This window comes from Polistes canadensis, unplaced genomic scaffold (genome assembly GCF_001313835.1).
Source record: "Polistes canadensis isolate GaletaPanama2010 unplaced genomic scaffold, ASM131383v1 scaffold_28, whole genome shotgun sequence".
In the NCBI taxonomy this organism is placed as follows: domain Eukaryota; kingdom Metazoa; phylum Arthropoda; class Insecta; order Hymenoptera; family Vespidae; genus Polistes; species Polistes canadensis.
In genome coordinates this window covers 432,595-449,983 of record NW_014569575.1, presented here as the reverse complement: position 1 = coordinate 449,983, position 17,389 = coordinate 432,595, and the positions used below count along the sequence as shown (strand labels likewise).

Sequence of the window (17,389 nt, the reverse complement as noted above, 5' to 3'; positions counted from 1 at the left end):
CCTCGTAAAAAACCAAATTTTTTCGTTTAAAATGTCGTTGGAGTCATTGAACTACTATTATTATAAAATTTAGAATTTAATGATTATACAAAGAACAAAATAATCTAATTCTTACATAATCTATAGTGTACTTAAATAAAATTCATTTTTTGTTATATATTTTCTAAATCATCTTTTGTATTCGTTAATATAGTATTTGAGAATGTTTCTTTCTTTTTTTTTCATTGTTTCAAATTAAATATTAATAAAGTATAATGTTTCTGATTAGTATAGACAGTAATTGACTATTTTTAGAATAATGTTTCTTCAGCGTACATAACACAGCGGACACTATATATTTCAATATTCAAATTTAAATATACCATTCGATATACTTTTATCTGTGCGCTTGATATGATTACGAACAGTTCTTTCGTTTATATTATCATCACTGTAGTCGCCATGTTTCATGAATTTTTTGTAAATGTCTATAAGCTCGTTCAGAAATATTAAGAGCTGCATTTATTGAACTAAGACCAGGCTCTCCCAATAGGCTCAAACCACATAATCCTACGAAGAAAAACAATTATATAAATAAGCTTATATAAGTATCGATATTGTGTTATATATCTGTATTATTTTTTAATTTTCTAGTAACGAATAGATAACGTACCTAGATATGTATGTAAAGGATCTGAAGTACAATTATCAAACTTTGCAAATCCACCTACTAATGTATCTTGCGTTTTTAATAGGAATGCTTTATTTTCATCAGGATCTGACAATGATCCAACATCAAGAAGTTGTAATGTTGCACCAATCCAGAAACTATAACAAGTGTCGGATGGTTTTCCAGGTCTACCATGAAAACCACCATCTTGTCTCATTAGGCACCAGCGCCTTAATCTATTTAAATGTTCCACAGTCAATACATTATGGAGTTCATTCATAAGAAATAAACTTGCTATTGCGCAAAAGGTCGATCCTCCATGAGACTCAAGTCCAGGGCCTTGGCCAATTGCACCATCGTATGACTATAATCATTATTAAATCAAAACATAATACAATTGATCAAACTTACAATTAAACAAATAAATAAATATCAACTTACAATGCTCCTTAAAATATAATCGATGGCACTTGATTTATTTACACCTGACCAATCATCCAAAATTGCAGAAACGCAACAAGCACAATAAAGAAATCTCATATCGCTTTCATAACCCATTACAATAGCTTTAAAGGATCCATCAGGGTTTTGACAGGCACGTACTCCTTCGATAACAGATTTTTTATCCACTCTATCTAATTTATCTCCAAGAATTACAAGAGTAACTAATCCTGTATAAGTTGTTGCTAAATGACCGCATTGATACTTAGAGGCCTCTTTTGGTATTGTTGTAGATGCTTGAAAGCCAGAGCGTGGTCCCGCTCCCGAAATTTGAAGTCTATAAATCCAGTCAATGACATCTGCTTTCATATCATCTCCGATATCATCCAAAGAATTTAATACGTCTAATCCAGATATAGCAAAAAACGCTATCACCGATCTACTGGAATCTAATTCTGCCAATCTACTCGGCATAATTTGTAATAATCTTTGGAAATATTTAGCATGCTTCTTCTTTGCTAATTCGGGTAACATGATTTTTTTTTAATTATATTTCTTATGTATCAAACAAAAATCATATCTCTTTTTTCTCTCTTTCACTCTCCCTTTCTATCTCTCTCAATTAAATTTGGTATATCAAAAAATGTATCCTTTGAACTCGTTGTGCGGACGTATATACATAATATTATTAAACAACATTTAGTTTTTTATCTTCATATTTTGCTTGTCAGCAATCCTTAAATTTTTTCGATCTATATATTTCCGACATCTTTATATGCAACCACATCTTTTAATAGTAAAGAAATAAATTCTAGTAAAAATACTTGGTTTATAATTAAAGACCGTCAATTACTCGATGGAACACATCACCATACATCGTTCTACTACTATGACAGCATGCTAACATTTGGGTGCTTTTTAAGTCTAACATGAAGACACAGCCATAATGTATTCAAATTTTAAATATCTTCATATGAACTATTACGATTGGTCCTTTCTCTTGTAGCATAATAAAATTCATTCTATTGGAGAATATTTTAATTGACTTAGCTTTATCTTGTATTCGCTTTTTTCATTGGTCATCAAAAATTTAGACTCTCATTTGGATTTACTTCGAATTGTATATTTAATTTTGAAATATTAATAATTCTTGATATTAAATATTGGAATTGAACAAAGTAACGAAATAATTATAACAAAGTATGACTTATGTCGAGATTTTTTGGTAAATTTATTTGTAATAATTGTTTCTTAAAAAGTATAAGTATATATACATATACATATAAATTGATGTAAAGTAAATAAAAATTTCATTTAAAGCATTTAATTTTTATACAACATTTTTATGAACAAATGAAAATGAAGGATTCGGAAAAAAAATTTCTCACGTGCTGCAACCTAATGATTAGACGTTTCGTTTAACTTAATGCGTGTTATTGAAAAAAGAAAACAATAAAGTCAACGTTTCATGAATTACAGGTTATGTAAAACATGTTCGAGTTTCATAAATAGAATCTATTTTTGTAAATAATGGCATTAACATATAGAACTGATCGATTGGTTATACATATTAGAAGAAAGAAAGGAAGGAAAGTAGGTATATAAATATAATTGAATAGATTCCAGGGATTGTAATGTTAAGAGGTAGATAGCGCTCCAGAGTTTCGTTCGAAGAGAGAAGAAATAAATTAGATGAGGAGATAGAGGGCGTGTAACAAAATCATTGAACGCACGCGTCACCGGCATCAAATAGTTTCTTCGTACGTACGCCGGACACTCGCCGCAACAAGAACCAGACGCGATAATTTGTCAAACTACATGCGAGATTAGCGAGCGGAGCATTCGAGAGACAATGAGTAAGTTATTTTTCGATTAAACCGCATATACCTGGCCGCTTCGGGAATACTTTATCGCGTTAGTCGTTCGGTTAGTATGTTAGCACGTTGATTTGCGCGGAGTTAGTACATCGAAGGAAGGCGCAGGGTTAACGGGAGAACGGCCACTGAGGGCGCGTCGTTCTCACTGTCGTATTGCCCGGCTCCAACGGAATAACCAATAGGAGCCGCGGCAGCGCCGCCATTCTATCGAGTTCGTGGCACGCCCTACAACTTCCTCCATTGTCCTTCTTTCCGGGATACTCTGCGTGGAAGGATGGCTCAGAACAATTATTTTGGGTTTACGCACGGCGGAACGCAATATGGGTACGAATTCGATTGCCTAACATAATTATTAAGTAGCTAGCGTTAAGTTTAGACAAAAATTAACGGGGGTAACGATATTGGCGGGAATAATAAATGTTTATTAATTTCGGTGCACGCGATAGCACAGCCGGCTTTGGCCGCCATTTCTTAGCTAACGACTAAGAGCGTCCATCGAGCGTCTTTCCCGGGAACGATTACGATCGAGGTCTTTTCTCGTTTACCTCGTTATTCTATCTTCGCGAATTTATCATTTTGATGTGGTTATGATACTTATTTCATTTATTTTATTGTAAACAGGGCAACTAGCGCTGCTGCTTATCAAACCGGCCAAGCGGGGTACGCAGTAACACCAGCGGCAACCGCCGCTACATATACTCAACGCCCGACTGCAGCAGCAGCTACAGGCTACGAGACTTATCAAGCAGCTGCAGCTGCAGCAGCTTCAGGAACTACATACGCAGGTCAGTTCACAAATGTTACTTTATATGATTACCTAACTACCTAGTTTAGCAATGTCTTCTTTTTATGTTGGTTCTCGCACAATGGTTATACGTAACCACGTTATTTTATATCTAATATCTTATTTATAAATTGTGACCCCAATGGCAAAACATACCAAATTTGCCTAGCGGTCAATGTGTTATCAATTATCGGTGACCACTTGATTAGTTCCTTTATCTTTATGAAACAACCCAAGCCGGTTATTTTCTATTAATACTAATTTCTATTTCTAATTTTTGTTATACTTGTTTTATTTAGCTGCAAATCCTGGAACTGTTGCTCAAACATACGATTACGGTTACGGTAGAGCTGCCCCTACAGCTGCTTACGACGCCACTAAAACTTATTATCAGCAACCTGCTGCTGCAGCTGCTACTTATACAACTACTGAAACACACTATCAAGCTGCTAAGCCTGCTTATAGTACAACAAGTGCCTATACAGGCACTGCGAGACAAGCTACTACAACAGGACAAGCTAAAACTTATCAAGCATCGAGTACAGCTTATCAACAATCTAATCCCACACAAAGTGCTACATACTCTTCAGGATACACTGCTCCTGCTACTCCAGCAGCTACACCATCCACAGCAACAAATAGTAAGTTTTCTTTTTTTGTCTATCTTTTCCCATCTATCTTTTTTTTCTACTCCTGCAATAATTCTATTACCAAATTTTCAAGTTCTCTGATGACTGTTTACTAACTGTGAAATAGGTATTAATAATATGAAATTGATCCTCTTTAAATTAATATGATAGCATAGAAATAGAATTACAAATGCTTGAGAATTTGACAACAGTCAGTATTTTTATTTCTATGCATTAAAAATGCAGGCATGTGTAAATATTTTATGAAATGGTTCGATAGTTTGAAATTGTATCAGGAAAAAAAAGAGATGATACCTATTGTCAATGTGAAGGTTGACTCCTCTATAGTTTGAGGCTTCAATTTCATTTCCTCTAGAAACGGCAAGTACAACGTATTCCGGCTACGACGCAGCGCTTTACAGCGCTGCGACTATGTATGTAGCCCAACAGAGTGCAAACAGCAATTCGACTAACCAGAAGACTGGAGGTTGGCAGGGCTACGGACAAAAGGGGTTCAGAACTGGAGGGGGAGGAATGAAGGCAATGCGGCCAAAGCAGCCTCCCAAACCTCAACAACTTCACTATTGTGATGTCTGTAAGATCAGCTGTGCTGGACCTCAAACTTATCGTGAACACTTGGAAGGACAAAAGCACAAGAAGAAGGAAGCTTCCTTAAAAGTTCCACAACAGCCCCCACCACGTGGTGCAGGAAATAGTTTACGTTGTGAACTATGTGATGTCACTTGTACGGGTAATGATGCATATGCTGCTCATATCAGAGGTGCCAAACATCAGAAGGTAGTGAAGTTGCATACAAAGCTTGGGAAACCAATACCAAGTGCCGATCCTACCGTTTTGAATCCAAAACCTACTGCAGCAGCTAAAACGACAGGAACTAAGAAGCCCACTGTGACAGCCACTCCTAAAATTAATTTTGTTGCCTGTAAGTTTGTTTTAGATCATATTATTTTTAATTTCAATAATCTTTAAGGGAGTTATTTTCATTGATCGGGCAATCTAATTTTTTGGGAGAATTTTTTTTCTCGAAAAATAAAGAAGATACAAAATTTGAATTGGGCTATCATATTTATTGACCTTTAAAGTAAGTAAATATTACATATAATAATAGGGCATTTGTCCAAATTTTGAAATGGTAGAAATGACGTCTATTTGAAGGTCATGTTGCCAAATTTATATTAATTGACAATGTTCCTTGCATTTATTTTATTCAAATGTTCAAAATTGTTTTATTTTTCTCTTATTTTTTCAGAAAATAGGAAGTATTTGTTGATTTTTGTTTTAGTAGGTCAAATGAGGAAGAAGTTAATTGCAAATGAAATGAGTTCCTAATAGAAATTAATCAGTCAATCATTTTTTAAGTTATCAAGGATGCCAATTCATAAACATAAGTTTTGAAAAAAACGCATTTAGAGTTTTAATAGAACATGAAAGGCCGATAAAATCAATATTCCCATTTTTTCATCTTCATTTTTCAAACGGCCAATACTATTCTCATCATCCCTCTTTCAGATAAACGAGAAGGTTTCATTTTCTATCTGATTCTCATTCCTCCATCGTCGACATAAATCCTTCAATGAAAATGCACTGAGTTTTAAATACGTTGCAATTTCAACAGTTTTATTGCCACAATATAATGTACTGTTTACTTAAAATTTCTATATTAAAGTAATTAGGCTTTGATTGTTTTGAGTGTTGGATCCGAGACGTATTTCCAAAATATTATATATGCAATTAAGATTTTCATACAGCTTATCACATTAATCTTATCACAATTTAAGTTTTTTATACATCACTTACATTGACTTTGTAACCATATGGACCAAAGTAATGCTGTTGATTTTCTTTCGAGGAACTATAGTAATTTATCCATTTAGATATCTTTAATAGTTTCAACCAGTTCAGAACTTATCTGCATAATCGATCCATGATATATGTTCCAGTTCATAATCACTTTCCTTGTTAATTTTTCCACATATTTTCCACCTTTGTGGATTTTCTTCAGATTTCCCAATCTGATGCCCCTCTTCTTTCCACATGGCAACAACTGTGCTGTCATATTGATCACAAATTCTTATCCCATTGTCCCGTTTAAGTAAATTTATCTTAAATGCACTTGCAAAAGATATGTTGTAAAGTGAAACGATTTTCAGAAAAATGTTGACCGTTTTTCGTCTGACTTGTACCCGTGAAATTCCACTTTGTGAGACTTTTCCAAGCCTACATTTTCTAGGAAAAAATCGATAGTTATTCGCCAAGAGAGGTTCGAACGGAACTGAGTTTCTTTGTTCCTGTAGGAAACTCAGATATAGATGGAGTCCTAATACTTCTACTTATATTCCCCTTATACATAGATAGGGTGGGGGAGTTATTTATACAAAAGGGAAGCCTTAGAGTCGGTCTCTTACATAGCCGCCATGATGTTATTTTTCGTACGGCGCATGCACACTCAAACATCATTTCTACCATTTCTTTTTCTTTTTTTCGATCTTTAGATAATTCTATCAAGAAAAGCAATCAAAGAAAATTAATATGACAGTAGACAAAATTTCTTTTATTTACTTTGATCAATGAGAATACTTCCTTAATCGAATTATGATATTAACTTTGAAATATTTCAGTACAACTTTGCGTTTGATAGAAAACAAGGAATTTCAATCATAAATCATGTAATTCTAATCTTTAATTACAGCTGGCAACTTAGGTACTGTTAATCAAAATCAAACGACTGAAATAAAAACAGAAGAAACAGTTGCAGAAGAGACTGTAGAAGAAACAGCAGTAGATGAAAAAGATATACAACCAGTTGGTCAGGAATATATAGAAGAGAATAAGTCTGAAGATGGAAAGATCATAAGCTTTAACTGCAAACTTTGCGAATGTCGCTTTAACGATCCTAATGCCAAAGATATGCACATGAAGGGAAGACGTCATCGATTTGCTTATAAAAAGAAGGTTAATCCAGATCTTGTTGTTGATATGAAGCCAAGTCTTAAACAAAGAAAAATGTTAGAAGAAAAATTACGTCGACAACAAATGCGAGATGAATTTCTACGACGTAGAGATGAAATTAATCAATTAGGTCCAATGGGACCAATAATAGACGAGGAAATGATGTACTGGGAAGAACGACGTAGATATGAAGAAGAGTGTGAATATTATGAATGGTATAGACGATACGGACGTGCACCGGGTGCACCTCCTATTCCAAGACCCTTCCCAGGACCACCACCAATGATGATGTACCCTGGACCACAAAGGCGACCTGACTCGTCCGATGATAAACACGTATTAGCTCATCATTCGACTATATACCCTAAGGAACAAGAACTGCTGGCAGTTCAAAAAATTGTTTCGCATACTGAAAAGGCTTTGAAGTTTGTGTCGGATGCATTAGCAGAAGCTGGTAAGATTTATTCTGACTTTGAATCTGATTGAATTCTTTATCATTAATGCAAATTTTCATAATTTTTAATGACATTGATTATCGTACATTACAGGTAAGAAAACAGTTACTCCCGTTACCACTACAACCGCTACTCCTACGACTCCGACGGCTGCCAATACGCAAATCATTTCACCAGATTCTATAAAGAAAGAGGAAGGAGATAAAAAGAAGGTAGCACAACCACAGAAAGAAGATGGCAGCGATGGCAATCTTTTTTCATTCCAAAAGGAAAAAGAAGATTCGAGAATATTGCGAGGTGTTATGCGCGTTGGAAATTTAGCTAAGGGACTTTTATTGTCTGGCGACAATCACGTATGTCTTGTTGTGTTGTGTGCTGAGAAACCTACAAGGTATGCGATAGAAGTAAATCATTTTTAACAACCTAATTATTTTGAAAATTTGATAGTTGAGATTTTAATCATTTTTCTTTTAGGACATTGTTGAACAAAGTTGCTGAAATTTTACCAGCCCAATTAAAAATTGTATCATCAGAAGATACTTACAACGTTGGAAAACATCCAGAATCTGCTGCTCTTACCGTTTCCGGAGGATCAGTAACAGTCAGTGTAACGCTAACCAGTCCTCTCATGCGTGAAACGCCTAAAACAGTGGCAACAGCAGGTGATTTAATTGTTTTATATTTTCATTATGGCCAAGAAAAGGATAGGTCGAAAGGATTTAATCGAATATCTTATATAATATAAAGAATAATTAATTTCTTATACGATACCACTTCTCTTAATTGTGCGTGTACGCTTATATAAATTTCGTTTGTTCTTTTCGTGGCCTTGGAAGAATTTTTATAATTTTCTTAAGCACACCAGGAGATGCAGGGTGGCAGCCACAAGGACACTTCAACGGTTGCCAGTGTACATATACGTTAATAGCATATAATATATAAAGTTTATTTCTCATTTATCAACACAGCTGCGTTTAGTGTGTCCACGACCGAGAATTATGGCTTTAATTTCTACATAACATTTATGAATGTGAATGTAGATAAATTATATATATGCATATTATATATTTGTATATATAATACGTGATAATTAAGTAGGTAATATGAATTCACTAACGGAAAAGAGAGAGCGTAAACTTGATACGATTTTAATACGTTTACTTTGATTTATTTCATTTACACTGTTAGTAATAGTTACAAAACTTGACCGACGATAGTTGAGCTAGAGTCTCCAGTATAATAATGACAGAGCATTAATGGACGTTATTATAAATAAATACGTGGACACGCTTCTGACATGAGGAAACAACGCTGAGGCAATCTTAAAACTATGGACTTTTTGATCATGCATTAACCATGAAAAAACCCTCTCTGTCATCGAATGCTGTACGCATGTAATGCAATGTGCGGTTTACTTCCTATCCCAACCGATCATTCTATACGGTGGTATTACCTTTTAGTAAAAGATCGATACTAGGAGATGGTACTACCAAATTAAATAGAATCATCGGTCGTTCTTTTAATTAACAGATCATTATTAATAAAATCTGAAAAAGAACGTGTGCGATTTGGGGTGACACGTGCCGTTGCAAGGTACTACATTCGATCAGGCTTATTTTTGTTTTGATGGCATTTTGTAATAGATGAAACCTGTCAAATAGAAATAAAAAAAGAAATACAAAAAGAAAAATAATAATTTAAAAAAAAAAAAAAATAAATAAATAATAAAGAAGCAAATTTACTTAAGTTATAGACACATAATAATAATAGAGGGAAAATCCCAAACTTCTGGGCATGATCAAACACTCTAAGTGTTGTCTAAGCGTGTTGTGCTTTCTTTGTTGGAATCCCAGATAATGCTGGACAGCAGCAACAGGGAGCTGCTCAACCACAAACCACGCCCGCGACGCCAGCTGTGACGAAACCAGATCCACCAGATGTACTTCCCAAGGCTAAGTGTTTGGAGGCTTTAGCTGCACTCAGGCATGCCAAGTGGTTTCAGGTTTGAATAAAATAACATCTCAGTTCAAGATCTCGAATTGTCGGGTGCCATTTTATTGGCCCTTTTTTTACGCCGATTGTTTTCTCTTATTTTTATCCGAATTAAAAAAAACGCGAGACGCGTGCAAGTTCTCCTCTCTCTCTCTGTCCGCAAAACAATATAAGAAAGATTAAAAAAACAAAACAAAACAAAAGATACATAAAAAAGAAAACAAGAACAACAGGAACGAAAAAGTTAAAAGAGCAGTCTTAGAACTTCCAGCCTTGTGACAATTTTATTTTTATCATTACCTTCTCGTTATTATACTAACGCGATTCCGTCTGAAACGTCTATTATTCATATTCGATATTTTTTTAAAAATATTTACCCGGTACTAAATGGACTTTGTTCACTGATACGATTTTTAGTCTCTGTATATATTTTTATATCTATATATTATATACATATATTTATATATCTAAACGATTTATTAAAATGAAAAGTACAATAATAGAAGGATATCACATGTACCAGTGGCATAGTTCGTTTGCTTACTATTTATGTACGTAGATAGATGTATATGATTCTATAACAATAGATTTATTTTTTTTCTTAAGGGAACTAACCGAATGTGAAATTGGATGATTTCGGGCAAGGAATCCCAAGCAACATGTAAATGTCTAACGTTTTCTACCATTAACATTTACATTTGCTTTGCTTTTATTCGTCGATATCCAGAATAATAGGAAACTATCTTATAGTACATTATTTCTTTCTCTCTCTTTCTCTCTTTCTCTGTTTCTCAAGGTACCATTTCTCATAAGAGAAGAGATAGTTTTGTTTATTTTGTTTATATACTCTACTTTGAATTGCTTTTTGCGATAAGCTTGTTCATTATTCTGGATCAATTTGAATGCGCTGTAGCCTAGACTGAGTCTGTTCTAGGTCTGTCTTAGATAAAAGAAATTCAATTAATATATTACCATCTAAGAATAAATAATAAGGAAAAATAAATTTGTCATTTGGTTCACACAATCGATTAAAAAAAAATACCGCGTTGACAATATTGTTTCACAGTTTTAATTATTAAAGAGACAGACAAGCACAAACACACAGTGGTGTCATAACTATACCGGGTGTTTTTGCGAATAATTAATTATTAATTTAATTTTTGATTTATATATATACCATAAAATTAAACGCAAGTTTCTTATCTCTTTCTATTCCGACATTGAATTAATTTTTTTTCATATTTATGGTAGGAACTTATATGATCCAGGAATAAATATTTATTAATATAAACACCCGGTAATATTGATATGGGCTAATATTTAGGAGTCATAGGCACGAGGCTGGAAGGATAGCTAAAGCCCACACAAAGCAAATATAAAAAGCTAGTTTAGGGTTATATCGTCACTTCTATCTCTCTTTGAAGACTCACAAGTGATATTGATTCTTATATTTAATTACAATTTTTCATTTGATAATCCTATTCAACAGGCTAGAGCAACTTCACTGCAGAGCTGCGTAATGGTCATTCGCATAATGCGCGATCTTTGTAATCGTGTACCTACGTGGGGACCTTTGAATCCATGGGTTAGTAATTTTTTTTTTCATTTATATTGTTATTATTATTATTATTATTATTATTATTTACGTATATATGTATAATATTATATTATAGGCACTAGAGTTATTGACTGAAAAAGTAATCAGCACAGCTGGAGGACTTCTTAGTCCAGGTGAAGCCTTACGAAGACTTTTGGAGTGCGTTGCTGGAGGCATATTATTACTAGGTGGTCCAGGTAATTAAATCTCTTTAGCAAAGATTATTTTTATTATATTCCCCTTATTTAATATATAATTATAATAAGTTTAACCAATAATACATATGATGAACCCGATGACGAGACTGAGCATTATTATAATACTAACTACTGATCTGGCAATCGAGTTTTTCGATTACTTGTTTTGGTGTTTAGTAATATGTAATAATGCGTAGATGAATTGGCAATCTGATAAACAAATTTTAACAAGACCAATATAATATTGAATTGATCTGACAAATAAGTAATACAACGAATTACTTATTTTCAATTTTAGGATTATCTGATCCATGCGAGAAAGAACCAGTCGATGCGATAGGTAATATGTCAGCTCAACAAAGAGAAGACATAACAGCTTCGGCTCAACATGCACTAAGATTAGTTGCATTTCGTCAAATTCATAAGGTTCTTGGTATGGAACAATTACCACCACCAAAATATAAGGGTAGATTTGCGAGAAAGCGAAGACGGGACAATAGCAACGGAGAAGGGACTGACAGTGAAGCTTCTAAAAAGGACAAAAAAGCTGAGGAGATCAAAATGGAGACTGACTCCAAGTAGATCTACTAAAAGAACACATTCGCATTATGAATTTACCCATAACTTATATAATATAAGAAAACTTTCCCTCGTGTCAATTGCTTGTTTAAAAAGATATACTTATGAATTAGGATGAGACATTAACATGAATAGAAAATGAAACTTGTAACTCTTGCTAGAATGACTTCACAACAAAATAATAATAATGATGATGATTATGATAATTACGATGATGATAATAACAGGCAAACATATTTTCACATTACACAAGATATATAAATTATATATTAATTGTTTATATAATTAATATTTAATTTTTAATTTCAAAAAGACTTAATTGTTTTTTATGAAAATCTATTAGTTCAATATTTAAATATTGTAATTAATATTTTATTGTATCTTAAGAGGTAGTATTTATTTTGAAATACGGGTTAATAATACTTTCTCTTGATGTCTCTAGTATTCATTATAGGTTTTGTTTTTTTCCTCTTCCTGCAGTTATATTTTAAGGGTTTTATCGCGAATTGAATAATCAGCTATTATCCTCAAATTCATTCAATGAGATTGACATGTTAACGTGTGAAATGTAAGACCACGATCTTCTTAAATGTCAAAGAAAAATAAGAAGATGCATGTATCTTTAATGAAATATCTCCATGATAATATTAGGATTATTATTATTATTATTGTTGATCTTTCCCAAACAGGCAATTGGTACGATTAGCGTCAATAATAGGTTTTGTCGAAGGAAATGATGGATGCATTAGTTTTGAATACATATTTAGCTATGTTTCAAAGTTAAATAGTGTAATGATGCAGAAAATTTGGGAATTTAATTGGAAAAACAAAAAATGAAATTAAGTGAAAAGCAATGGTGATTGATGATGATGATGATGATGATGATGACGACGATGATGATGATGATGATGATGGTGATGGTGGTGGTTCATGATGATGATGATGATGATGATGATGATGATGATGATGATGATGATGATGATGATGATGATAATGACGACGATGGTGGACATTTTTAAGTTTGATGAAAGCTAATTGTAGGTCTAGGATATGCAAAGATTTTGTGTGTATGTTGTGTGTGTAGTCATACATTAGTGCAAAGCAATCGGGCTGCACTGAATTCACTTATTAGCAACAGCATACGACTATTCCGCGTACATTGACTTAAGCAGAAGATTCCAAGAATGTACATTTTATTTACACAAGTCGATCGACGCTTAAAATAGATTAAATCAGGTAAATTATTATTACCACGAACGCGTTGTTGAAATAAAAGAAATTCAATTCCGAGTTTCTCAGTTCTGTTCTAAATCTTTTCGTACCGGTTATTAAATTATGAGAGAAAAACAAAATTAATTACCTTTTTACAAATAATATTCCTTTTTTTTTTTTTGTTCCATTGTGTGTATGGATCTTCTGTTGTACTTTGAAGTCATCATTGAATAAACCCACATGCATGATAATAAATATGTAAATTTTCCTTCTTCACTTCTCCACATACCTATGTATATGTGTTATGAAATAGTTTTTTCATAATATAAATATATATATATATTTTTTTTGATAACTGAAAACTTTTCTAATGCATCGCTATTGCACATTTCTATACATTAATTCATAATTGAACTAGTAAGAAGAGGCCACACACACAATAGTACAGCAGGAACATATGAAGTATAAAACGAACGAAGAATTAACAGCTAAATGGAAAAGTTTGAATTATATTTAACAATCTGATGATTTGACACAGAATCGTGATTGGATTTAAAATAATAAATATTATCTTTAGATGATGTTCTCAATTAGTAAAATATAATATGGAATGGTCAAAGAGTAAACAAAAATATTTCTCTTGTGCATAGAACTTTAAAGATCATTTAAAAGAAATTATCTTGAAAGTTTCACTTAAAATGAAGTAAGAGAGTATTTGTCAATTAAATAAGATTTTTCTTTTTAATGTACTTTCTTCTTCTACTTAACAAATTTAATTAAGTATATATGTGTTTCAAAACGGTACCAAGATGAACATGGCACTATCATTTCCCCTATTTTACAGTATTAAAATCTTAAACTTATTTGTAAATAACCAGTGTTAGTATTTCATTTTTTGTCTCGCTAATGTATTTTCCATCCATCCCCCTCAATAGTAGAATACTTCACTGTCATGTGATGTAAGATAAATACTATAGTTTACCCTGTATTCTTATGGATCATTTAAGTTTTGTACATATGCGTTGGATAAAATTAACCAAAAAAGAAAGGAAAAAAGTTATAAATTAAAAGGGGGTAATCTTGAGCTCTTTTAGAAGATCAAAGTAATACGTTTAAAATTGTCAAACTTATTTAATCGTCTTAAACTATGCTAACAAGATTAATTTAATATTCATTTTATCTCTCTTCGCGCGATACAATTTTTTCTTTTTTCGTTTATTAAAAATTCAAAGCAATTCAGGAAATGCATTCCACGCTATAACAAAATGTAAGTTAAGTATACCAAAAGAATTGATGATAACGAATATATTTCCCTTCTTCTCCATTACATCTGCATGAGAACAAAATATTTACGAAGGGAAATAATTCGAGTATTTGAACACGCGACTTTTTATAATTCTTATAGTTATCACGATTATTCACTTTCATATACTTGTGTTTACTTGTACTTAATTCTTAAGTATTTGGACAAAAATGTACAGTATTTAGTTCCTCTTTTTTTTACCTGACATATACTAATATATATGAATTTTAACGAGAAATTCTTGAAGTATGGTATATAGTTATATTAGGTTGAAGAACTTAATATATATCTAATGTATATCTCTCTTTCTCAATTGTATTTCTACGTTTCAAATCATCTTTTTGTTCGTAGATTGTTAGATTACCTATCATTACTCCTATAAAATTTGTGATTTATTCTTGTTTTATTTTAATAATACATAACGTATTAATTACAACAGTGCGACCAAAAGTATTTGTCTAATTATATAGGTATATACGTATCATATTTTTTTGTTAAGTTATTTTGGGTAAACAAAAACAGTATAATTAGTGTCTTTGTAATGACTTTCAAATGATATTCTAGGTAAGTATATAATTAATTATTTTAAACATATTATTTAATAGAAATGTAAAATAATACTTTTGTTAATGTTTCAATGTTATTTGTATTTATTTGAAGAAATATTTAATAATATTAAATAAAAAAAAGAAAAAATATTTTCAAGTCATTCTTTGTATCCAAAACTACATTGTGTTATATATATATTTGATTTATTTTTAGTATCCAGAAGTACAAAGAAATATCCGATTTTCCTTGGAAATATAAATAGTTATTTTTTTAAATGCATCATTAAAGAATAAAATGCATCAACAAATGAATATGAGTAAACAAAAATTTATGTTGCATCATATTTACGATTATTGCGATATTTCATGAGTCTACAGTATTGAATGAATATTTCCTATTGTATTAGTAATCTTTTATAAATACGAAGTTTTTCGAGATAGTACTAGAATATGATTAATGAATTATTTGAAATGAGTTGCAATATTTTTATTGCATGCATATATGCTTTTAGATTCACGTATCAAATATTGAAATGAGCTTTGTAAGTAAATGATGGAAAGATATTATTATAGAATGAAATATATATAATATAGAATCATTTTAATTTATTTGACTTTTATAATAATATTTAAGAACTAGCAGAGAGCAAACTAGAATAGAAAACAAAGATGTTTGCTGTAAAACAATAAGTCTTGTCATTTTTCCTTAAAAGATAAGGAGAATTTGATTAACATTGATCTACTTCGTATGCATACATATGTTATATACGATTATCTATTACATTCATTAAAGCCAACGATAATGCAATTGTATATATGTATATGCAGATATTAAATATTGGTTTACATTTATTGATTTGTTAAGAAGGATGACTTTTTTCTTTTGTTAGTTTAACAGCGCTATCTATTTCCGGTTCTTAGAAAGACGTTATATAAAATATTAGGCTTATTGAAGAAGCATAAATTAATTAATCAAATTTCCAGTTAAACAAGGTAACCAAATATTGTATTAATCAATTGATGTATTAAATATATTAAAAATAAATAGATTTAATGAGTTAGAAAGGAGAATATGAACTATTAAACGGATAAAGGATACTCTCCATTTTTCTTTGTTTGATAGTCCAATACGATGTTGCTACGCAAACAGTTTCTCGAACAACCAAGTACGTTGTGATCCAATCAGCTTTTCCCAAGAATTTTCTCGAACCAATCATATGCAGCTGCTGCGTCATTCTACCACGGCTATATAAAAGAAAGGGTATCATATCTCGCTTCAGTTCTGTGGGAATCGCTAAAGATAGTCTTTGTGAATCTATTTGCTGTGACATTTTGATAAATTATCTTTGATTTTTGCAAAGCTACATTACATTAGAACCAGGTGAGTTTATTTGTTAACATATTAAATCTATACTTACGAATTTGTATTTTTTAAAAGCTAGTGTAATCGAAGTAATTATATGTTTCATCGATTTATATCAATGTCATTTGTATTATAAGATACTGTTATACGACTTTCTTTTTTTTTTTTTTTTTATTCTTTTCTAATATTAAAGCGAATAATAAATATGGTTAAATTATTATGAAATAATCTCGACTCTTCTTAAAAATCATATATTAATTAATGTAATTAATTATATATATATATATTATAAATAAATGAAAATATATTATTTGTCATATATTATAAAAAAGTAAAAGAAAAACTGTGTTGTAACTGACAATGATCATGCAAAGATCGATTAAAATTTGTGCGCAGTAACAGAAAACAAAATGGTGGATATTGATCCAGTTAATGACGCAACTACAGCCGTCAGCTTTATACTTGTATGACTTTCCATACGAGTACGTCAGCCATCTTACTGCTTAGTTGATCGAACTATTTTTTATTTTCTTGTAAATTACTGCATGTAATATCAATTTGATTTTAATTGTAACGTTGAATTTCTGTTTTTAGGAAATATGCAGATCTTTGTAAAGACTCTGACGGGTAAAACCATAACCCTCGAGGTCGAAGCCTCTGATACTATTGAAAATGTAAAAGCAAAAATCCAAGATAAAGAGGGTATCCCACCAGATCAACAAAGATTAATCTTTGCTGGAAAACAACTTGAAGACGGGCGTACATTGTCTGATTATAATATCCAAAAGGAATC

General features: G+C 31.8%; 3 protein-coding genes and 1 long non-coding RNA gene across 4 annotated transcripts in view; 3 read left to right on the top strand and 1 right to left on the bottom strand.

Annotated features, from left to right (window-relative positions):
- Window positions 1-223: 223 nt before the first annotated feature.
- LOC106784029 (geranylgeranyl transferase type-1 subunit beta) lies at window positions 224-1,991 on the bottom strand. The gene is made up of 3 exons (XM_014743118.1): window positions 1,091-1,991; window positions 653-1,013; window positions 224-549 (listed from the first exon to the last, which is right to left on the bottom strand). The coding sequence occupies exons 1-3, from the start codon at window positions 1,622-1,624 to the stop codon at window positions 428-430; spliced, it is 1,017 nt and encodes a 338-aa protein (XP_014598604.1). The 5' UTR covers window positions 1,625-1,991; the 3' UTR covers window positions 224-427.
- A 970-nt stretch (window positions 1,992-2,961) lies between these two features.
- Window positions 2,962-12,371, top strand: LOC106784006 (zinc finger RNA-binding protein). The gene is made up of 11 exons (XM_014743084.1): window positions 2,962-3,291; window positions 3,589-3,752; window positions 4,051-4,392; window positions 4,757-5,323; window positions 7,091-7,804; window positions 7,899-8,196; window positions 8,280-8,467; window positions 9,659-9,807; window positions 11,287-11,382; window positions 11,471-11,591; window positions 11,890-12,371. The coding sequence occupies exons 1-11, from the start codon at window positions 3,242-3,244 to the stop codon at window positions 12,171-12,173; spliced, it is 2,973 nt and encodes a 990-aa protein (XP_014598570.1). The 5' UTR covers window positions 2,962-3,241; the 3' UTR covers window positions 12,174-12,371.
- A 3,508-nt stretch (window positions 12,372-15,879) lies between these two features.
- LOC106784028 lies at window positions 15,880-16,613 on the top strand. The gene is made up of 2 exons (XR_001381374.1): window positions 15,880-16,226; window positions 16,357-16,613. It is a non-coding gene; the product is annotated as an uncharacterized LOC106784028 (long non-coding RNA).
- Window positions 16,614-17,062: 449 nt separating this feature from the next.
- The window catches only part of LOC106783951 (polyubiquitin-B-like), a 3,012-nt gene continuing 2,685 nt past the window's right edge, over window positions 17,063-17,389 (top strand). Inside the window, exons 1-2 of the mRNA XM_014742975.1 lie at window positions 17,063-17,078; window positions 17,191-17,355. Coding sequence (XP_014598461.1) covers window positions 17,063-17,078; window positions 17,191-17,355 — 181 coding nt within the window. The remainder of the gene's footprint in view (window positions 17,079-17,190; window positions 17,356-17,389) is intronic.

Bases quoted from the DNA above. Each gene is read 5' to 3' on its own strand.
- LOC106784006 (XM_014743084.1), top strand. From the start codon at position 3,242: ATGGCTCAGAACAATTATTTTGGGTTTACGCACGGCGGAACGCAATAT. The intron at 7,805-7,898 runs GTAAGATTTATT...CGTACATTACAG, and splicing joins GGATGCATTAGCAGAAGCTG to GTAAGAAAACAGTTACTCCC. The intron at 8,468-9,658 runs GTGATTTAATTG...TTGGAATCCCAG, and splicing joins TAAAACAGTGGCAACAGCAG to ATAATGCTGGACAGCAGCAA.
- LOC106784029 (XM_014743118.1), bottom strand. From the start codon at position 1,624: ATGTTACCCGAATTAGCAAAGAAGAAGCATGCTAAATATTTCCAAAGA. The intron at 1,014-1,090 runs GTAAGTTGATAT...TAATGATTATAG, and splicing joins ATTATATTTTAAGGAGCATT to TCATACGATGGTGCAATTGG. The intron at 550-652 runs GTACGTTATCTA...TTTTCTTCGTAG, and splicing joins TCCTTTACATACATATCTAG to GATTATGTGGTTTGAGCCTA.